This window comes from Thermobia domestica, chromosome 1 (assembly GCF_964235325.1).
Source record: "Thermobia domestica chromosome 1, izTheDome1.hap1.1, whole genome shotgun sequence".
NCBI classification, from domain to species: Eukaryota; Metazoa; Arthropoda; class Insecta; order Zygentoma; family Lepismatidae; genus Thermobia; species Thermobia domestica.
This window is the reverse complement of record NC_137454.1, coordinates 160,847,499-160,872,227: the sequence shown is the minus strand read 5'-3', so window position 1 is coordinate 160,872,227 and position 24,729 is coordinate 160,847,499. Positions and strand designations below refer to the sequence as shown.

General features: G+C 36.9%; 1 protein-coding gene across 2 annotated transcripts in view; it reads left to right on the top strand.

Annotated features, from left to right (window-relative positions):
* The first annotated feature begins 416 nt into the window (after window positions 1–416).
* LOC145690428 (3'-5' exoribonuclease 1-like) overlaps window positions 417–24,729 on the top strand; it is a 45,213-nt gene continuing 20,900 nt past the window's right edge. Inside the window, exons 1-3 of one of the 2 annotated variants that reach the window (XM_081765296.1) lie at window positions 417–573; window positions 9,199–9,264; window positions 14,618–14,674. In XM_081765296.1, the coding sequence (XP_081621422.1) occupies window positions 9,223–9,264; window positions 14,618–14,674 (99 nt within the window). In that variant the 5' untranslated portion in view covers window positions 417–573; window positions 9,199–9,222. The remainder of the gene's footprint in view (window positions 574–9,198; window positions 9,265–14,617; window positions 14,675–24,729) is intronic. The other variant, XM_081765305.1, reaches the window with a different exon arrangement.

Below are 24,729 nucleotides of genomic sequence, written 5' to 3'. Positions count from 1 at the left end.
TTCCTCGTACCAGAATTATTGTGAAGAAACTGCCAGCCCTTTCGCCCTGGTTCCCACACCTCTTCTCTCTCATTGGCTCCATTAGTTTCCAATGGATGGCAAAAAAAAAAAAAAAAAATCTCAACTACGTGATTAGCAAACTTTCGGGCCTTATGCAGAGTTGTTGTTCAGAGGCTTTTAGTATGACGCTAATCATATGTCAAAACAACTCTGCATAAGGTCCTACAATTTCTAATAGAATATGAATTCTGGGCCTTCATTCTATAATTCTCTTTACGCAAATAATGCAACAAGTAATCGTAAACATAACTGTTAGCCAACTATAGCAAACTAAGATGAAAGTTATGCGTTGCGGTTTTCCAGACCGTTACAGAATGGAGCCCTAGATAATGATTCAAATAGGAATGTTTCATTTATTACTTGGAACATTGTTTGGCTGTAACTGGCTATACTGGAACAGAAGGAAGATGTTCAAGTTGTGTTGCCATTAGCAGAACTGATAACGTATTTCCAGTTTAATTTCGACTTTTGTTCATGTATATTTTCTGGTAATATAATTTGGACAAGTCAGTGGTACGTATATAAATAATTGACTGTAATCGGACAAATTTCTAATTATGTCAAGAGATCATGAAGTGTATGGAGCTTATTAATATGATACAATTGTTTACATTCTTTGAAAATTTGCAGGTTAGAATTGGGAACATTCATTTGATTAAGTTACTAATAGTCTATCTTGATTCCTAAATACTGCCATTGGCATATTTCTATATCATAGGGCATACAGGAGGAACCCAACACCATGTTGAATATGTTTCAAACTACAATATTTATGACATAGTTTGTGCATTAAGTCATGATAAATACTTATGCAGCTTAAGAATAACCGGTTATTATATTCTGGTACGAATTTAGTTTTTTAATGCATAACATCTACTTCTAAATGCCTTAAAATCTCGTATGAATTAACTCTATACAATCTTGCTACCACTCACCATGCACATCGACAAAGACGGTGTGGATGTAACTGTCGATATCGATAACCAGTGTAACATGTGTAGCGTTTTCTAAATGATAAAGAATAATTCACACTTGATGCCTTTAAAGTTGTATTTTTTCTTATTTACTGGGCCGCTTGTGTATGTCTAAAAAGAAAAGGCCGATATTTTAAAACAATGAAATGGTAGGCGTGGAAATTTATCGATACGCTGTGATTTGTTTCCTTCGTAGTCACCCTAAACATCTAGAAATTTCTGGTAGTGTGGTACAAGCTTCCGTGTACACTCTGTGTAAAAATCTGCCACCTGAGAGTGCAGGCAGTCCAGAATTGTCTTGAGCACTTCACTGTTGAAACGCGCCAATGCAAGTCACTTTTTCAGGTGTAGAAAAAGAAAGACATCACTGGGAGCTGTAAGGGGGAGATGATGGAATAGTTCCCACCAAAATCTTTGAATTGTCTCAAGAGTACAAACAGCCGTGTGTGGACGGATATACGCTGGTGAAGAAAAGGTCATTTCCACTTCCTGTTCAGCTAGCTGGTTACAAACAAACCAGCTTTGAGCGGGTTATATGAAAAAGTTTACATAGTACTCACCTCTGAAGATGATTTGTTTCGTTTCCGGATATAACCATAACAGTTTAAGAGGTACATGCAATGTTTTGTTTTCCCAAGAATGAAATTAGAAATATTGTACCGGTACTATATAATATATTAAAGAGAATCAATAACAAAGCCGCACTGTACAACAAGCGATATAATGATTAATTATTTGTTGGGCGATCAGATATATATCAATCTTTTTGAAGGACACTTTTTCTCCTTGCATACTACCAGAAAGAAATTAAAATACACATACTTTTAGCAAAAGCTTCCTTGCTCTTTTTTGTTTGTTTGTTTGTGACATTGTTAGGCTAATATATATTAATACTCAAAACACTGTAAAATCGTTTCTGGTCCATGTTCCGTTAAGGGGGTCCAAAACTACACTGTAGCCCCTTAAGCTAACTTAACCTAACCTAATAGAACCTAATATAACGTTATATTATGTAATCAATAGAAAGAAGTGGTGTCAAAGACACTGGACCCCCTTAACGGAACATTGACCTCGTTTCTAAGTAAACTGATAATTGAATCACACATTTAAAGGCATACTATAATCTTCGAACAATGTCTGCCCGAGCGTGGAGTATAATTCTTGCCTACCTCCGCTCTGTCCAATCCTCACCAGCGTAAGTTCGATAACAATTTTACCCTTGTAGTTACATATACCGATATGTCATGTGTAAAAATTTGAAACCCTTGATACAATTGAGATTTGTAGGCAATGGACGATTTTAAAATGGGCAAATCGGCGTTACATATATATGTAAGACAACCGCATTTAAGTAAACACAAGCTAACCTAACCATACCTTACCGCATATGAATGTTGGTAAGAGTATAGTACAGGCAATATAGTAAAGTTTAAACCGGACTTGTTAATTTGTCTCATCTCGTTTGAAATAAAGTATAATTGCTCCATCTTATCGATCTACGCTAAGTGCGCATGAAAAATACGGGATATTTTCATATTTATGTCTAATCTACGAAAACACTTCTGTGCAAGAAAATAATTTCATGTAGAGGAAGAACATAGAAACAGCGTTTAGAATGTGTCATGATTACTAAGAAATTGAAATGCAAATCCACTTATAGTGATTACTAGCTCAGGCTAGTGTACGCTTTTCGTATATGTCTTTCTTTCCACGAATACCTACCTTCACTGATCAGCCTGCTCCCTCCAGATAAATCTTTACATGCGCTCAAGCTTCAAGCTGCCCTTAATCATCATAGATCTAGTGTTAACATAAAGTGACCACCGAGCGGAAGTTGGTACGTGTTTTCCTTATGAGTTTTAATACATGTATATGCTGGCATGTTACAAATTTGTACGCCGTTTGTGGCATAAAAAAAAAAAAATGAGATGACATTCGGATATTATTTAGGATAGTTAGAGAGTTATACCCTTTAAATAATAATTTCTGGTGACGCATTTCAACTCCACCAGTGCCATTAGGGAATGAACATCCGCCAACCAAAGATTGAAGAATAAATTGAGAAATTATTTCCACGAAGCGACGGTAAGTTTTTAAGATGAAGTATTCGTAATTGTATGTTCTAAAATGCATTCGTTATTTTAGCGCTGTACTCCTTTGCTCCGAATATCTGATCATTAATTTTAAAGAAAATCAAGTATTTCTTCCATAATAAACAATTTCACTGAAGCTTTATAATAATAAAAAAAAGTATATAGCATAAGAATTTTCAATAATTTTAATTAAACTCAATCTAAAATTATTACTAAGGGGCGCTCATGTACGTGCTTGGGATTCTCACTCACTTGTGTCCAGCAAGTTATTGGCGATTAAAATGTAGAGTAATTTTGTTTCATAATGTGATAGATATAGGCTTCCTATACTCATAGAGTAAATATATTCATTGCTATTCGTGAAAAATATCGCCTTTTTCTTTTTTTCATAATGTTAAGTTCGTCTTTCACAAGACTCACAGGTGCTACATACAACGCCATTGAAACTGCCTTAGAAACCACCCTAGCAACAGATTGTTTGTAGCCAATATGGCTGCGCCGAGTAAAATTCACAGCAGACGACTTCACCAGCGTATTGTCATGAACTAGAAGAATTCCAGAGCATAACATTCCTCTCCGCCGATTTTGGATGTTACTTCGCATATCATTCAGTGTTTGCAGTACATGTCTGTTGTAATTGTTCATCCTGGTTCCACGAATTCTACAAGAATCAGACCCTTTTGGTCCCAAAAACACGGTTGACATGATTTTGTGAACTTGATTATGTTTGAATTCCTTGCTGTAGGAGAACCAAAGTGCCACCATTGATTGACTGCTGCTTCGACTCCATAATGGTGTACGATATTCAGATTTCATCCCCTGTCAGTATGCAAGAAAAGAGGTCATCCCTAGGGGTGAACGGTTCCTGAAAACGTAAACCGCGGTTTCGGTTTGCCACTTATACCGGTTTGGAATGGTTAACCGAACCAATCCCAAACCGAACCGGACCGGACCGGGCTGTTCAGAACTGTCGGTAGAACTTTGACGAACTAAACTGTCGTCAAATCCAGCCAAAGGGTTTGAAACGGTTTCGTTTACTATTGGCTAACCAAACTTTAAGCGAACTCCGTCAAAGTAAATTCAACTGTGTCTATTAAAAATTAAATAATGGTCTTTTCCACTGTCCTTTACTTAAGGAACAATATCCCTAAGTTCTAGGAAGATGAAGTTTGATAAAGTGATAGCTTATTGCTCAAAGATGTGGACTAACATAATGTGCCTGTGAAATTCCCAAACAGTGGACTGCGGAGTTTTTTCACAATCAGGATGGCAAAGCTCAAACTCCAGAATACCTAGAAATACGAAATTTTGTAGGTAGATATCTTATTATTCAAAGGAGTAATACAAATTGTTAAATTTTAGGTAGTTTTAGTACTCACTCAAATAGTATAACTGTAATATTTGCATTGTGCGGTAATATTTAATTCGTACTATAATATGATTTAGTACTGTTAAAGTAAAGTAGTTCCCAACTACCTCAGTCGATTAACATGAGTATACGATTCTCATAATAAAATATCAGTGGATAAGAAACAAGTCACTCTTTACTGAAAAATACTTATCTTTCCTTTTCCTGTATTATATCAGGTAACAAATGAAGTTCGTGAGGTTTTCGTCACTCCAACATGGCCCACAAAAGTCTTAAGCACCAATTTTATTCTTCGAAATAATCACCATTGGCTTCAATGACATGTTCCCAACGAGACACAAGCTTATAAATGCCTTTTTGGAAAAAAAAATCATTTTTCTAGAGTCCAGAAATTGTGATACAGCCTTTGTGACGCTGTTTCCGCAAGTGTTTATCCATGGCCAAAAACGGGTAATAGTTCGATGGAGCGATGTCCGAGGAATAGAGTGGATGAGACAGAACCTTCCAGCCCAATGTTTTGATAACCTCTTTAGTTGCATTTGCCGTATGTATTGATGGGCAAAACAATTCATTTCGGAGAATCGATTCATTTACTTTGATTCACTAAAATGATTCGTTCATATGAATTGGTCGTCCACGCATTCCTTTTGCGCAAGTGAATTGGTTCGGATGATTCGCTTATTGAATCAGTTAGGTTTCCGCGCATCTCTTTTGCTCAAATGAATTATTCGATCATATGAATTGAGTGGGAATTATTCGATCATATGAATCGCTTGAGCTACTGCACTTATTTTCTGCGCAACTTTATAAATTCCTTGTAAGAAAATATAACCTCGTGAATCATATTTGCCACATGACACGGACAGCGTTGCATTGGGGTGAGTGGAGTGGCTCGGGAATTCTTAAGCTTCAATGGAACGAGTATTTTGTTTCACATCCGTCAGTTTAGAACATTGATTGAGAAAAAAACGTACTGCAGTCGCATTTATATGATGTACTGATCAAAATGAATGTGCTAAAACATTTAGGTGTGTTATTAATATTACGCGTTCTTTATTTGTCTGTAGTTCTTGTTCAATTACTGTAGTTGTAAAGGTAGATGCGTTCTCAAAAACGTTGCGATATCATTAATATGAGCAGATCAGCAATCGGAATTTCTTTATTCTCTGTTACCTATCAGCTTGTACTGTACGTATTTTTACATTCTAGTGAATTCTTGTACAATAACTTTACTAGTACTTTTTGAGGACGTTCGCAACCACGCACAGTAATTTTTAACTCATCCGCCATCTTTTATCTGCGTGTATGAGTATTGATCTGCCACGTAGTAGCTATTATTTCCAGGCAGTGAAATGGCCTTTACATGTTGTTTTCTATTCAATTTAGTCATAAAATGTCAGGGAATCCCTAACGTCCTTTGGGGAATCCCCTGCGCCGCCAATGCACAAATCTTAAAACTGCATATTTGGATAGAGCAGGTTAGGATCCTTCGATATCATGCCGCACCACGTCTACGATCAGTACTTTGTGCAATATTTAACTCTAAAGTTTGTTTTCCCACGCTTTGGGCAGCCTATAACATGAAATTGACACGCTTTTCGCCTTATGTGTACTGGAACTATTTTTTGTTTGTTTTGCTCTCAGGAATCACCCCTCTGCTATTGTACAACGAATTTAGCGCTATACTGTGTAACGTCATCAGAATCAATTTGACAACACTAACGCGACAAAAGTAATGTTCTCAAAAATTGCACGAATTTTCTTGGTTACCTGATAATATTGCACCACGATATATTCCACATACAGGGTGTAAAGCATGCCCCCCTAGTCATTTCAGGATGAGTTTAAAGTTTAATTCTAAACGTAGCTTCTTCTGGAATAGCATCCACTCTTCAAGTAACTGCCCCCTACCATGGTCTCCTAAATCCGCCCATGCCGTAATGTCTTCCAATTGATATTAAAAGTTTTATTCTAATATCCAAAGCATCAGTAAAAGTACCCACAATTGTTTCAGTAATATCGAAATAATTTTAATCTGAATCAAGTTATATCGAAAAACAAAACATTCAGCCTTATGTGTGAGTGGACGGTTCCTAATAAGGCAAACTGCATTTCTGTCGATTTCAAATATTGAACTGAATCCGAATAAAACTGTTCTTAAAAAGGGCCCAACAGTTCTTAAACCGAACCAAACCCAACCTAACCCAAACCGGACCGGTTTGAAGTCCAAACCGATTAATTCGGTTTAAACTATAAATCGAACCGAAACCGGTTAACCTGTTCTTGGAACACCCCTATCATCCCCATCCTCCACCAGAAGGCAAAAAATCACTTGCAGCTGTCATTCTTTACAATTTGTGGCCGTCTGTCAGCATTTTTGGCACCCACATTGCACACAGTTTGTGATAACCCTGCATGTTACAGATCGATGCAGTTTTCGCAAATACTTCTTGAAATTCTGTGGCGAATTCAGTTATTGTGGACTGGCGATTGAATCGTACTTTCTCGTTAACACGTTCCATCAAATCCGTCTAAACACTAGGCCCTTCTGCTTACACATCGTCATGAGCATTTGAACACCCTCCCGAAACTGTGCACTATTACCAGATCTTACCTTCACTCATTACTGTCTGTTTGTAAATGACACACAATTCCCGACGAATGTCAGCTGCATTTTGTCCTTTGGCGTTCAGGTGTCACAGATTTCATTTCACATTCGGTGGGGTTTTGTGTTATGGCAGCCATTTCACCTCTCTGCTCGGGCGTATGAAATTCCGCTCGGGCAGTTCTATCTGTTGCAAACACAGAATAGTAGGGCATGCCTCCCTTCATTAGTGTTGTCAACCCCGAAGTTCAAAAAAATTATCTAATGCCTTTAAAACTCGTATTCTATTACTGACTTCACAATATTAATAGATGTGATTGCGTGAAAGGGTTTCTTTCTTGGTACCGGGGAGTGTTTCAATCGATGATAGCAGAGGCAAATGCAATCACTATCATTTATAGTACTTTTGGTAAGGTACAGGGTACACAGTTGTACGTACATTATATAGTGTTTTATATTGTCGTTTTTGTCTCCCCTTGTATATTTTGTTTAAATGTGCTAATAAATTTCGGGTTAACTTTACAAACCCCTCCTGCTTTGCCCTGCCCTGACGCGTATTTGATGCAATACCAGGTTGTAGTGATTTAACACAGAAGGAAAGGTATAGGTATCTCGGCGAGTTCTCTTCAATGACATCAAATTTGCTGTCTGGAACGGACCGGTTGGAGGTGAAAAAGTTGTTGAAGATCTCCCTTCAGTTCAAGTCATATCACATAACGACTTTGATTCAACTGATGGCCGCGTGATCGGAGGAACTCAAAGCTGTTTCAAACGTTATTTTCCTAGTCACTAGTGTTTATGTTAATGTACTTTACTCACAGTTACTCCTGTTTCATTTCCCTGCTTCAGTTTTGTAATTGTATCTCGAGAATAAGTGTTAATTTCATGCTTAACTTACTACGTATACGCCCATGTTGTATTATGCGCAAAAGAAGTATCTTTTAGCTGTTCAGTGTTGAAAAATTTGTCATATTCAGAAGTAACAAAACAGTGTTTCAGTATAATTATAAACTTGTTTCCTTACGTTATCACTGTAGGGATAATGCAGCTTAGCATAAAAAAACTACAGTGCATAAAAAACGAAGCAACTTAACACAAATCCCACTACATAACTGAAACAGCTTTTCATCCACTCTTGTGACTTACGAAGTTGGTGTGAAAAAAGGTTATTAGATCATAAAGCTCTTACCATCTACATTTAGATATGGTGAATAATCTTGGCTGATGTTCAGATTTGAAAGTAATAGCTATCTTACTTAGATTACAATTTGCCTTTGCAAAATTTTGCAAGTGGAATAGCAGAGATAAACACACCATTCAATCCAGGGCAGAAAAATGTTATTCATAAACCAATGGTAAGTCGTGTAAGAAATCATATTGCCTTCATTATACATCAGATTAGATTTGACTAAATATTTGTGGAAAACAATAGTTCATAACAGAAGAACATTTGGTTTCATGAAAAATAAGTTATAAAACTCAGAAAAGCAAAATTAGAAAAAGTACTTCTTACTCCTGAAATAAGAGTATTGAAAGCCAGTATCACAAACTTTCTACTAAAAACTACATAGTCATGGGATATAGTACGACTTCGAAAATGCCAATACACTTTTTGGACTCCTATCTTGATATCTTCTTTGAAATCCTTGGTACTGTGAGCGACAAACATAAAAAGTGTTTGCACCTGGATATTGCAGAAATGGGAAAGCTCTGCCTGAGAAATTGGCGTACAAGTATAATGTCAAACTACTATGGGCACTCAAATGAGATTATTCCCAAGCGAATTATACTCGAAAATCTACTTCACAAACATTATAGGTATTTAAAGTTAATACCAACTAAAAGCATCATATTATTGTAGTGCATAATAATTGAGAGAAATGTTTCTCATACGATTACTCGAAGTCTGTAGGAAAAGTTCTGTAAAAATATTTGAAACCAACACGATAATCAATTTCAGCGATCCATTGTTTGTGTTTCTCTTTCAACAGAGAAAAAGTTCTGGTGTTTTTTGAGACTTGTGTAGTTAAAATTTATCCCGTAATTTTGTTGTTATTGATTTTATTCGTGACACTTCTTTTTTTTTTTCTTTTTCAGAATCCTGTAACATGATAGATACAAATGACATGTAACACGTCAATTATGGAATCCAGAAATAGACAGGTAGGTTTAATACAGTATATGTATATATTATGGTGTACGAATTTTGAAATTGAGTTTAAAATATCTCAGCATTTGTCAATAATGAGTATCCTTTCTCATAATGCACTCTCACATTACATTAAAAGTGGATAGTATCATTGGAGAAGGATTCTATAGCTTTACGAAAGAAGTAGTTTTGCGTTGAATTATGGAAAACCTTACCAAAATCTTTCATCCGCACATTTTTACTTTTTAGGGGGAGAAGGGAGGCAAGATGTAGAGAATTATGCTAGTTGTCGCTGCTACATGTGCATATACCTAATACAGTTTATTTAATACTAAGTAATTGATATTGTTAAAGGGGTTATCCATCTTCAGGGTGATAAGTGATCATATACGTAAAAGATGACAGTTGAAGGATGAGAACTGCTGAAGATAAGTTCCATCTTTAAACCATATATAATGGCCCATTAATGACGCAACTTAAATAATGTAATCAAAGTATTTTAAAAGACTGACTGAAAGCAAAATTAAGTTCAGAGGGGGAAGCTTATATGTCGTACTAGAAAATTGTTCATGTCGATATCAACTATCATACGGCTGGCATTGCATAGTAGTGCAATGTGTAACGATATACAAAAACACACGACTGGACCGTGATTGTAACCGGGTGTCCAGCTTACCGTACCGATACGTTAACCACGACACTACTCAGTCCAATATCTGATCATACATTCTCGCACCAGTTTCAACAATGGACTGTTCAGAGAGCGGAATAAGTAGCATAGTGCTTAACGCATCGTGACGGTAAATCGTACACCTAGGTTCGATACTCTGTTTAGTCATGCATTTTTCACTCATTCTATGTAATTGAGGGGCCGCGGTTGCTCAGTGGTAGAACGTTCACCTCTGGTGCTTGTGGTCCCTCGTTCGATCCCAGCACCCGCCAAGTGAACTTTGTGGTGGACAAACTCCGTGTGCATTGGTTTCCTCCCACTTTACATTCCACCATTTCATTCATTATTCATCATCACCGCCTCCTTTAGCTTAACCCGCATAACCGAGGGACGTAAAACAAAGATTTCATTTCATTTTATTCTATGTAATTGAGTTCGCATCTATAGAGGTATTGATGTGAGATAAAATTGGTCCATTTATCATATGATTGTATTAAATTGTTTGTATTGAAGGTGTCAACACATACTTTTTGTGTCTGATCTTATGATGCCTCAAAATGAAGAATCTCCCAAAAGAGATCGTATGGGCGAATACTGTAAGCAGGGTTGTTGGGGTTTTCCCCAGCTCAAAATTCCCCAGGGTTTTTGGGTAGGACCCACGATAAAAACGCGAAAGAACCCACCGAAAAATATACTTCAAAACTTGGATTGAAATAAACTTAATGTGCTCATAATTTATTTTCTTCAATCGTGTCTCTTAGTACATTTTCAGAATTGGCGTAAAATATGTTTATCAAAAGATCATTATCAGAACAGAACACAATTTTAAAAAAAATGTTTAGGAATCATGCATAACGAATTTGTGTGCGCTCGAACAAACAATGTTCAGCTGTAAGTTATTATATAAAAATGAAAAGGATCTTGTTGTGATCGCTTTACGGAGAAACGGTAGAACCGTGTGAAATGAATTTTGGAACGTAGTACCTACCTTGAGCGGTTTTCTTGTATTATATTATTTTGAATACAGGGCACATCCTAATGGAAGTAGAGGGGATTCAAAATTTCAGCCAAAACCACAATATCTCATGAGCCCGTGAAATTAAGTAGATGAAACTCGGTATATATAAATTCCTTATTAAAAATAAGGGGATATGTCACTCCCCGTTTTTGAAAATTTCTCCTGGTCTAATGGCTATCGCGTGTGCCTTTGATGCACGTGGTCCTGCTGGGAGAGCACAAAAATAATAATAATTTCACAATCATTTACTGTCATTAATCATCAGTCTCCTTTAGCCTAAAGGGCAAAACGTGGGACGTTAAAGTATTTTTTTTTTTATTATTACTAATGCTAGAGGCTGGGATCTGAATCACTTACTTCCACCGAGAATTGAACTCTGGTCTCCCGCACTAGAAGTGAGAATCACCCACCAGTTTTAAGCTAGGAATTGGTGTGTGTTAAAAATCGGTTAATACCTCCATTTGTTATTATAATAATACAGCCATCAGAGGTGTTCTAAAGAAAGTGGACACTGGATTGTCCAAGCACAACAGGTAATTGTGGTACAAGCCATGTGGTTTGAGTGAAAGAATACTGATTTCAAGGGTAAGAGGATGTATGGCTGTTCAGGGAACGGATTGGCTAGCGTAGTGGTTAACGCATCGGCACGGTACACCGAAAGTCTCTGTGTATATAAATTAGTTCGCACATATAGAGGAATTGATGTGTTAAAAATCTGTTATTTCCTCCATTCGTTATTATAGTGCAACCTATTTTGAATTCCAAAGGAAATAATATCCAGTATTTCCGATCCTTGATCAAGAACCTATTATCAAGTATCATGATGCTTGAAAAGTGCACCAACATGATCTTCGCATCTTAAAACTTCAGCTTCCACGGGAACCGTCAATTTAAAATAATAATAACTATTCTATCAGGCCTTGTTTCCATTTTGTACTAAAACACTATAACACACTGATCAAGGCTATGTGATAATGTGTAAAAAAAACAGTATCAGGTAACAGTTTCAACACATTAACTATGTCTTCATCAGACTTCCACTCCTTCTCACAGAGAAGGAGTGGAAGTCTGATGAAGACACAGTTAATGTGTTGAAACTGTTACCTGATACTGTTTTTTTACATATTATCACATAGCCTTGATCAGTGTGTTATTGTGTTAGTACAAAATTATAATCTAGTGACTTATTGTATTTTGGGGGTGGGCTACCCTGTGTATGCGTTATCACAGATTCGAATAAAGGTATTTGAGCCAAAATTTTGCTGTTTAGTATTTGTTGATGTAATTAGATAATGGTATTCCGTTCTCTAGCGAGATTCCCTTTTTAAATTTTAAATTTTGGATTTTTCGTCCCAACAAAATGTCTTTTTTTTTTTTTTTTTTTTTAATTTGTGTAAATAAAAATGCAATAATCTACTATATTACAATTCTTGATAACACCAAAATTTCTGTATATAAGTTTCAATGAATTTTGGCATTTACTAAAATTCCAGTATTTGTACATTTGGATAGACGGTATGACAATATTGTACTTCGCTTGTATTCCGTAGTGCATGTACGTGGGAAGATGAGGGTAACGTCTGGAAGTGGATTCAAATATTCCCAGTTACTTGCAAATAATAATAATAATAAATTGTAATGAGTAAATCTCTATTGGTGTTATGTGCACATACACTAAACTTACGACCAAAAAAAGGAGGGTAGGCACAGGTTGGGCACCCAAAATACAGTACGTCACTAGGTTATAAAATCTAAGATTTCCACTGAAGTTGGAGCTTTAAGCATGTGAAGGTCCTCTTGTTGCATATGTATTTAAGCCGTTAGGGTTCTTGATAAGGAATTCTCGATAAAGAAACCGAAATATCAGACACTATTTCTTCCAAAATACAGAAAAGATTAATACTATTTTATTTGGTAGTATGTATTCTATTCCATTCTTTCCATTAGTCATTACAAGAACTTTATTTACCGAGTTTCCTAATGTACGCTAGTCCTCAATGTTTGTATATGTCCACTCGGTCGAAAAAGTGTAACAGCTTTTTCAGGCCAGCAATATTGAGCGAGGTTTTTCCTCGGTTTCCCTCACTCACACCAGGCAAATGCCGAGATGGTACCTAACATAATGGTCCCAGGCCGCTTCCTTCCTTCCCTTTCCTCAGATAGTGAGCTCGCCGAGGGACGTCATCCCTCATATACGTGACGGGATAAATAGCCTTAGATGCCGACAGCCCAGAAATCTAATTCCTACTTCCTGTTTGTATATATATTAAAAGTTGTTCCTATGTTAACAAGGTCGTTATGAAGGAATGTTTGTTACAATATAGTCCTAAACTTAAAATCCATAGAGGGGAGTATCACGGTGGCTTTAGTGGTAGAGCGCTCACTTCTGGAGCTAGGGATCCCTATTTCGATAATAGGTCAGGTGAGTTTGTGGTGGACAATATCGTATTCATCGGTTTTCTCGAAGTTCTCCAGTTTTCTTCCACTTCTTCATTCCTCCAATTCTGTCATTATCATTCACTTTCATTGATAATCTGTCTCCTTTACCCTAAAGAGCATAACCATGGGACATAAAAATAGAAATTTCATTTCATTTGAAATCCATTAGACACTGGGTGCATAAACCATTAAAAATTGTCGAAGTAAACTATTGATAGCAGGTGACTTGAAAGAAATAACCGTCAGTGTATTCAAAAACATTACAGATGCAAGTCATATATGAGCATAGCGTATGAAATTATATTAACTGCGAAAATATTCGGTAAGGATACGTGTGAAGAATAGTAGAGCTTCACAGAGGTTGTCAAACATTACTTCAAATAATTTATGCATATAATAATACGAGGGTAAGTCAACTGAAAACCATAAAAGTAGAAATAAAAATCCGCATATGGCAGATGCACAAACACCGGCGCAACAGTTCCAAAATGGCAGCCCCACTAGCCACATGCACCAGCGAGGAGCAGTGTTCTGTGATTCGATTTTTGCGAAGTGAAGTTGTGAAACCGATTGACATTTTTAGGCGAATGAAGGTTCAGTATGGAGATGCGTGTTTGTCACAGCCACAAATCTATGAATGGTGCCGGAAATTTGCAAATGGTGTTACGTCTGGGGCCGATGCTCCACGCCCCGGCCAGGCTCGGCGCGTAGTGACTCCAGAGACCATTGCAGCCGTTGAAGCCATCGTTTTGGAAAACCGCCGTGTGACAATAGACGAAATTGCAGCGGCAGGAAGTTCCACTCCGATGAAGAGGCACGCAACGCGGTGCACGAGTGGTTGCGCCGTCGCCCCAAAGACTTTTTTTCTGCAGTTATTCAGGCTCTTCCGGAGCGCTGGCGGACTTGCATTGAACGAGGAGGGGACTATGTTGAAAAGTGATTTACTTCTGTACCCTGTGTGACCAATAAATAATATTAAAAAAAAATAATAATTATGGTTTTCATTTGACTCCCCCTCGTAATAATAAATCCTGAAATCAGTTAACAAATAAAGAAATAATAAAGAATGGCTTCTTAACCATTCGATATAAGATATTATAGAAAAATATATTTTCACAAAACTTATAATATTGTGTTAAATAATAACTTTAGAATTTTCTAACGTTATTATTGGAAGCAGCACAGTTTTTAGCATTGAATATTCTCTGTTGAGTAACAAGATTATGTTATTAAATTGCAGGCACACTGTTGTATACATAATTATAAATTTCTTTTGTTAACCTCGGATCCTCCAAAGGTAAATTGTTATTTTTTTATTTTCATTATTGTTTTCTAGATAGAAGAAATATCAATATAATTTCAGTACAAAACAGGTGTTATACAAGTGGAATATAGAAATATAGCGAAAATCTTTCAGTCATGTACTCAGAGCATACGATGTTTTATCAATTACTGTTAGGTTTCTTTTTTCTGTTAACATACATTTTTTAACAGTAAAAGTTACTATTTTACTAACTTTATTGCAGCATTCGATAAATTGTTTCTTCATTTCAAAATTACTATCAGACATATTCTACTGTTTCATGGCAAAATATTTAATGGCAGTGGTTTATTAGACAGAATTTTTTCTTTATTTAAGTTGACATGTCTTACAAGTTATTACTTTTGTATGTATATGTAAGAAATTGAAGTTTCAAAGATGTGTCTGTGCTCAAAACTTAAGTTTATAGCATAAACTCTGTTTGCTTGCGTCTGCTATTTAAAATTAATTTTATTAAGTTTCTTCTACGATTTTGAAATTAAAAAGCCCTTTAGGTTAAAGATAATAATAGTTACCTAACAATTAATTAATAGGTACGAATAGATATGTTATGACAAAATTTGATTTATCAATAAATATTTATAATGTTCAACGAAATCATATAAGTTCAAATGTTGTAACTAAGGAAAGAACATTTGTATTAGAACTAAAAGTTTATTTGGTTAACAGTGAATATGGAAAACATTAAGATCTGTGTCTGTGTTTATTAAAATTTGTTAGAAGCGTTTAATCCAAATTTATCCTAATTAATTCAGTTACTTACATTTCAGTTAATGTTTAGAGTCATTAATATACGCTGATAACTTGAAATGCAAAGTGTCCAATAATAATAATAGTCACGTTATCGTTATCTAGAAATCCTGTGCTGTTTTCTTTCAAGTTTCAGGAACGTCATCTTAGTTATCGTTTCAACTTTCCATCCCCTAATTCTGAAGTTCCAAGGGTAAATGATAATCTGTAAATAATTGCATATATATATGGCTAGAGGAAGAGAAAATCGAATACGTTAAGACGTTCCTCGATTTAGGAAATCTAATATCCTCGGATGGAAGAAGTGAAAAAGACGTAAGTTCCAGAATAGCACAGGCTAAACAAGCATTCCATAGAAAGAGGACTGCTAACATCAAGAAATGTGTCGTTGAACGTTCGAAAACGATTTGTTAAGACCTTGGTATGGAGCGTAGCGCTTTACGGGTCAGAGACGTGGACATTGAGAAAAACTTAAATATCCAAACTGGAAGCATTTGAAATGTGGTGTTGGCCCAGAATGCTGCGCATATCATGGACCGAAAGGAAAAGGAACGAAGACATACTAAAGAAACCTAATGAAGGACGACAGATCATGAAGATAATAGAAAAAAGATGAAACAGCATGCTTGGCCAACTTATTCGGCACTCCGATTGGACAAATTCCCATGTTGTCCACCAACCTATGGTTGAGGTGAACAAGAAGATATATAAGTAACCAAGAAGGTTCTGTCGCTTTTTTACCCACCACCTTCGAACATTGATATGCCACCTAAGACGTAACTGGAAGATCAAAAATAGTCCCCATCAGCATCGACGACCTTCTGCCAACATTCTGGAATGCCATGGATTCCGTCGCGGTAGAAATTGGTGGGCCGTAAAGCGAAGAAGGTATTAGTTGCATTTTGCACCTTTACTACGGATTTGAACTGGCGTCCTCTAAGGTGATTGTCCAAGGAATGGAAAAGGTGATAATCGGACGGTACAGTGTCCGGGGAGTATGACGGATGCAATAGTGTTTCCCATCCAAGGCGTAGAGTGGTGTCCCGGGTCATCCTAGCCACGTAGGGCTTAGCGTTGTTCTGTAACAGGAGGACCCCTTTGCGATTCAGAAGTGCTGGCTCCAGAGTTGTGTCTTTTTTCTTGAACACGGCTCAACTGCTGACAGTACACAGTTGCATGGATGGTCTGATCAGCTGGTAGCAGTTCCCGACGCACGATGCTGCGAGCAGTCCACCAAACACACAGGAAAACCTTCTACTGGTATAGTGCTGGTTTCGGCTGTGTTGGAACCGGTTCATGTGATGCTAACCAATGATGACGGAGTTGTGGAGCTTCGTATAGGACTCACTTCACATCATATGTCAACAGCCTGTCCAGAAATTGCTCCTTCCTCAGACGAGACAGCAAAGAAACACAGATGGTCTGCTCGAGTTGCCTTCTGGCCCGGAGTCAAATCATGTGGGACCCATTGATCCAACTTGTAGTGTTTCCCAAGTTGATGAAGGTGCTGCCGAATGGTTTCTCCACTCACGTTGAATTGTAGTCTCAGTTCCTCACATGTGTGGTCACTGTTCGCCTCAATTGCTGCCTGAAGATCTTCATTTTGTACATGTGTTGGTCTTCCGGCACGTAGTGCGTCTTCGAGTATTTCGTCACCGTCCTTAAACTTGTTAAACCATCGCTGCACTGTCCTCGTAGTCACGACACCCTCACCAAATGCTTGGTATATTTTCTGCCACGCTGCAGTGGTGTTTGACCCAGTTTGAACTCGTACAGTATACACGCCCTTATGATGCTCTGTGGAGGACCCATGCTCACTCTGTCCTTGCCCAAGTTCACGTTGTAACTGAACTGCCACATCCAGGTAGTATGTTGGATATACCCACACCAACAACTGACCTTCATCTTATCTACATTCCTATTCAACTCACGGTGTGAAGGCCAATTGAACAGACCTCCACAAAAAGTGACAGAAATTTCTTGGTTATGCGGTTATTTGAAATTAGACTGAAGCTGTAGAAAAAAGAGTAAACAGAAAGTTTCTTACCTTGGATCATTCAAAGTACGATCCTCCTGCATCCATACACCTCTTGTACGTGGGGTCCCTATTTCAATCCCAGCATGCGCTAAGTGGTTTTCTAGAGGGCAAACACTGTGTGCATGGCTTTTCTCGGAGTTCTCCCGTTTGTTCATTCCTCCATTTCATTCATTCTCATCTTTTCCTTTAGTCCACACAGTATTACTGTGAGAAGTAAAACTGAAAAATTTCATTTTTTCATTTTTCATTTAATGATAAATTGTATTCTTAATTATTAGCGACAATACTGTATACTTTGAGCTTACAGTGTGTTATAATGTATTCCTCGTATAATTATGATTTATTGTGCTAAGACTAATTAAAATTACAATATATATATATATATATATATATATATATATATATATATATATATATATAAAATTTGTTCTTTTGTGGCTCCATTTCAGCGTGCACATTTCTGAGCGAAATGGAAGATTATAGCTCGAGAATCATGATCCGAATATTATTGTTTGTTCTAAATAATATTCAGACCTTTCTTCATATTGTGTGTGGTGTATATGCATGTTTAATCTAATAGGCAAAACGTTCCTCGCATAATCTAAGTTCCGTGTTGTCAATATTTATTGCGGAATAAGAATTGTCTTTTATCGTTGTTTCTAATTACTTTTATTTTTGAAACAAATAAATTGAATTTATTAGTCCATAAGATATTTCAACATATAAAGTGCTCAAAAATCAAACATGCTAGACGACAAATCGAAGTGGAAAAAAATTGCTGAATTTTTGTTAACATTAAACGTTCGATAAAATTTGTGAGAATTGCAACTGTTCATATTATATTGGTCAGTTGAAGGAAGACTGGATGGGTACACCTGTCCTATTAACACTCGTGCTTGGACAGGTGAAATTGTCTGTCTGGTCGGCCAATAACTATCTCTGTACCTTTAAAGGAAAATGGGTGTTCATCGTCATAGAAAATCTTAATTGGGTTCTTTTCTGTGTCAAGCCAATCCGTTATGAATTATTATCCGCCTCTGATGTTCCAATATGTGAGTCAATACACTATTCACCCTTCTCGCTCCTGCCTTCCTCACTGATCTAGTAGCTAGCGTGTGTGTCTGGTGAGCATGGTCCCGGGTTTGAGTCCCGTGAGACAGCAAGAAAACTTAATTTCACAGTCATTCACATCAGTTAACCATCTGTCTCCTTTAGCCTAAAGGGCATAACTGTGAGACATTAAATCTAAATTTCATTTCATTTCATGTCGCTCGCTTCTGGTTTTCATTGAGGAAAATATGACGTTCGTAACGTCGTCAGTACTGTTGTCGAACCTTTCTTTGGACTTTGTCACATACATATTTCTTAGCAGGACAATATACGTTTCCAATGCCTTCTATCGTGGCCTGTTAGGTCTTCGGATCTAAGTCCAATCGAGCAAGTGTAGGACGGCCACTAACATCCAATTGGGATCTACCAACGACTACCTAATTACGTCAGAGTCTAGAACGAGCGTAGATAAACACTGAGGATCTGTGTGAACAGCTTGTGTGGCTATTTATTGTGGTCACACGTCTACTACGGTGAATATTGTATCAGGGTTCATACTGACCTTGAAAGTCAGGGAAATTAAGATCAGTCAGGAAAATGCTTCAAAATATGTCGAACGTTAGGGAAACCTGCTATATTTCACAGACGAGTCAGGGAATTTTTTAAAAGTTCAAATGCCACAGAAGAAAAAAATAATAGCTTAGGTTTATTAGTTTTAAATAATCAGAGATAGGCCTGATACATATTTCAGACTTTCCAATGCTCCTATTTTTCCTATATATTTGCATCTCTTCCTATAAACTCCTATATTTTAACGAAACCTCCTATATTTTTGTTGCATTGCTGCTTCCACTTGTGAAAATAACATAAGGAAATAAGGCGTGGGTGGTTGGAGGGTCTTTTGTCTCCACAGTAGGGTGGTTGAATGGAGACTTCTGTGTTTCGTCCTTTCCTGCTTCTTGTCTAAAGATAATTACACCAAACAATATACAGTTAGCGTAAAGAGTATTCATATACGTACAAAATGGAACAAAGAATAAACTAGTTTCGTCATATTCATTAAAAAGTTCTATGAAGTAGTGAGTTTAAAGGCTTATATCAATACTTTTTGCACTAAATGTGGGCAAACAGTTGTAGAATATGTCACACACAGTCAAATCTTACCTTAAAAGAGCCAGCTGCGGAATGTTTTCATTTTAGATTTTATTTTACATTTTAGAGACGTATACTTACAAACTGATTTTCTTATGCAGATCCTTTTTACACTTTCTTTGTGGTTGTTGCTTAGTACTGGTGAGCTACGTAAGAAAACACTAAGAAACTCGTATAAAATTTTGCAACGAGATAATTACCCATTTAGTTATATTTAGAGTAGAATGCATGTTCATATAACAGTTGGTGTAATTTCCATATGATATTTTTAAATTTCTACCTATTGGATAATTGAAATGTTCCTTTTTCAAGCTTCACGAAACCTCCTATATTTTTTCGTCGTGATTTCCTATATATTTTTTCATTACTATTGAAAAGCCTGATATTTTTACGTGTTTGTATTCAAAATACTGAGATATTAATACTATCATTATTGTTTTATTGTATTCCAAATACAGGAAGTTTAATTAGTAATAAGTATTTACAGTAAGAAAGTGAGCTTATACTGTATTTGAAAAAAATATAGAGAGTTGGTCGGCTATGGAGATGAGGGAAGAGGATAAATATATATATATTTTTTTCCCAAATCTAACCATAAATAACCATATTGGCAGTGTCGCAGGCCAGGGAAGATATACGTACTCAGTCATGGAAGTTCAGTGAAATTAATACCAGAATTTATTGTGAACCTTAGGTGTGTTTTTGAAATTTGTGTGTAAGATATTCGGAATATCCCATAGGCACCATGTTTAGATCACTACCACCATCATGATCTTTTTACATACTATCTCTGGGTCAGAATTACAACTCAGTTGTCTAAGATTGTCTGAGATTGCCTTGTGTTGGATGGGAGGTCATTCCATGCACGGATAGTAGATGCAAAGAACGCATTCGAGTAGAATTTTGACGAATGTAGGGAAAGAGAAAGGAATTTATTTACGCCTAATCTTGTATTGTGATCGTGGCGAGCATTTAGTGGTTGCAAACATTGAAATAAGTAGGAAGGTTGTTTAAGGTGGATCACTACCCGGAAGTCAGTATAAGCATTAGTTAATTGCCTTAACCAACTCGTAAAGAAATAGCACATATTATAAATATTGCACTATAAAATAGAGTTACGCGTCAGCTACAACATAAGATACTATTTCCTGTGATTATGTATTCTGTTATCTAAAAAAGTAACATATAATAAGAAAACTTGATGAGTTTTAAGGTGAGTACGCAAGATGGCGCTTGCTGTTAGATTTTGCTACTCCTGTGCTCAATTTCATGAAATTTTTACTTACAAGCATAAATTATTTTATAAGTAGTTGTCTCATTACGGAATATGGATATTATATGACCATTTTTCGTGTTATGTTTTACATTCTATCCAAATATAATTCTATGTTTACGGAAATAGTTTTAGCGGCTGAATCTCATACTTGCGCAGGACGCCATAATGCTTCGTTGCCAAACTTGCATGTCTACTGTTGCAGTCACAGTAGTAGGATAATTCCTTGTTAGCGTTTCAAGTCCAGAGGCGGAACCTGTGAATTGTGACAAAACTATTATAAATAATAAAAGTGGAAAATGGGGAAAAGGAAGGAATCATATGCAAAAAAAAAGAATCCAACTCAAAGTAAAAGATCGAACAGCCAAGGGAAGCGAAGAGAAAGGGAGAATAATTTGATGAAATAGCTAAGCGCTTTTCAATTTTTAACTGTTTGTTTCTACGTAAATGCATACTTGTAATACAAAGGTAGTTTATTTTGACGATCATTTTGAACGTTAAGTATATAATGTGTGTTCTTTCTGTTTTCTTCTTTCCTTTTCTTTCTTTATTTATTTTTCTGAAACTCATTTTGCTTAGGTAAAATATTATATATTCTTGAAAATAATTTATATATGTTTTTGAGCTTTCATATATACACGAATAGTTGCCTGATCTCATTAGTGGAAAATACTAATTAATTTCATTTACTAGGGAAGATCGTGGGGTGTTAGTCTGGCTTCATACTGACACTATGCTCAGTTGACTCCTTTTTACATATGAAACAATTAGGCGACCGGAGAAATCCTCGAGTGCAAGATTGTTCGAATTATGAGCGTTGAAAGTTCAAAATTGAAAAGATTTTGAAAAAGGTTTGAAGTAACCACGCTTTTTGATATACACGCTTCAGTTTTGGTACTGGGGTGTTTTCTTGGGTGCTCGACAAAATGGTGAGGTCAAAACATACGTATTTTGCAAGATAAGGGAACTTATTGAGGAAGGATTGAAGGGTAATGGCGTCTTACAACTTGCAAATTGCATCCTGTTTGGCACACCGGGTCAATAGGCTAATAAAATGTATTTTCCACCAACAGTATTGTCATTCAAATGTCACTTTTCTGTGTGGCCAGCTAAACATTAAACAATGACATTTGTCTCCGAAACACTTTGTCGCGTAATTAACTTGAACGCGACTCCCAACCCAGCCGGCCTCTGTGCATTGTGGAGAAAATGAAATATTTCAGTTTAACATCCGATGATTATATCCTTTAGGCTAAGAAAAACGATGATTAAGGCAAGTGAATAGTGATGGAAGAATTGATGGAATGAGAAGAAGGGAGGAAACAGGAGTACCCCAAGAAAACAAATGTACATGATGGTATTCATTATGGAAGACGGTGTTTCAATATCTCATCCATAGCCATTTTTTATAATTTTCAACGGATTTTAATGGTGATTATTTGAAATTAGTGGCCAAACTTCAGGCAATATTTTACGGTATTCCGGGAGAAATGTGACCAAAACACAAAAAATCGGCTAGCGATGATGTATGCAAACAGCGGTTTTCTCGAGAATAAAAGTCACCTGGTTCACAACTTCGAGCGCATATTCCCGCTAACCATTTTTTTTCTTTAAATTTTTCGGTCAATTGAATATCTTAGAATATTTCCTAGAGTTTGACCAATATTTCCCCACAGTCGACATTCCAATTCGCTGAAAACTAAGTACATGACTGGCGATGATGTATTAGAACACCGTATTCTACCATGCATAAGCATAGGCCGACAGCGTTCGAAGCACCGCTCAGAAGTTCCATGGCAGGCCTGTCTGGCGCTGCGCGAGCTGTTTGGATCGCATATCCGCACGATTAGAGTCTAACTAATAAATAAAATACCGGTGGTATAAACTAATTTTCGTATTCACCCTCAATGCCAGCCTTAGTAGATAATTTATTTGATTTAACTTCATTTTAACAATAACATGATTTTCGTTTTCCACATATGATACTATATTTTAGTGTGGCCCAGTGCAAAATTTTTGCTAAACAACTGATCCGGACAAAACAACACATTGGTGACAGAGCTTTTTGCGAAAATATTGATCTCACTCCTAGCTACAGAAGGGAAAGAATCAGACCTATAGCCAGCCCAAAAATGATGGCGAGGGGGGCGATCCAACCATATTATAGTTCATCACCATATTATTGTTCATTTGCAAGCCTACCGTGAAAATTTAAGGTCGGCAGTAAAAATTTAAGGTGAGTCCGGCCCCCTAGACCTCCCATGGATACGGGTCTGGGAAGAACACTACAATATAGATCACAAGTTTAATTGTGAATACCACGACGTTCTTCATTGAATTTTGCACGCCTTGCAAACCGTTTCCAAGACAAATACTTTGGTTCAATTTGAAGGAGGCTACACAGAAAGTGATATTTGAATAACAATACAGTCGAATAGGGTACGAAATACATTTTATTAGCTTATTGACCCAGTATGCCTAATGGGGGGAATTTGCAAGGTTTAAGACCCCATTAGGGATGGGCACGAGTCGAGTCGAGACAGAATTTTCTTGAGAAAATTCGAGTCGAGACACAGCTCTTCCAATAGAAAAATATACGTTTTTCGAGTCGAGACATTACTTTTAAAGCACATTTTCGAGACGAGACAGCCTCAAATCTTGTCTCGTGCGCGTCCCTAGACGCCATTACCCTTCACACCCTTCCAAATAATTGCTCTTATCTTGCAAAATGCGTAAGGTTTGATCTTACTACTGTGTTGGGCATCCAGGAAAACTCCTTGATGCCAAAACTGAAGCGTCTATCTCAAGAAATGGTTCTTCAAACTTTCTGCAAAATCTGTTCAATTTTGAACTTTTAACGCTCATAATTCGAACACGCTTGCGATCGAGGATTTCTTCGGTTGTCTAAATGTTTCATATGCAAAAAGGCGTCGACTGAGCATAATATTGATATGATGTCAGAGTAATACCTCGCGACCTTCCCTAGTTAGTATTTAAAAAATTCATAAAACCGTAAAGCTTGATTATTTTTCCTATAATGAAAAGAAAGTATGTATATCCTTAGTTGAGAAACGCAACCACTTATGTAGAAATGCACATGCTTTTTCTACTACGGAGCTGCAGTGGTTCCGTGGTAGAAGATTGACATCTTGTATGTGGGGTCAATGGTTCGATCTCAGCTTTGCCAGGTGGGCTTTATGGTGGGCAAACACCATGTGTATGTGGGTTTTCTCGAGGTTTCCAGTGTGCTCCTACTTTTCTCATTCTACCATTTCATTCATTCTTATCATCACCGTCTCGTTTAGCCTTCATGGCTTAACCGAGAGACATGAATGTTTTTTTTTTTTTTTTTTTTTTTGTAACGTCCTATCATTGTGTTCCGAAGGAAAAGTGATGATGATAATGAATGAAATAGTTGAATGAAAGAAAGGGAGGAACCCGGAAGAAACCCACACATATGGTTTGTCTGTTGTCCACCACAAAGCAAACTTGGTACAAGCTGGGATCCAGCCAAAAATCTCACCCACCAGAAGTGAGTGCTCTATGTCTAGCTCTTATAGATCCAATATTCTGGCCGTAAGTGATACGTGTACCACTTGCGGTTTCAACATAAGAATAAGGAACGCAGACAAAACCTATGCTTGGGACGCTGAATCTATACCAACAAATAAATGCTTGTTATCACTTACCGTCTTTGCTCTATGTAAATTGAAATTGTGATAAGGGGCAATGCAGAGTGACTGGATGAAGCAGCTACAATCACTGGCA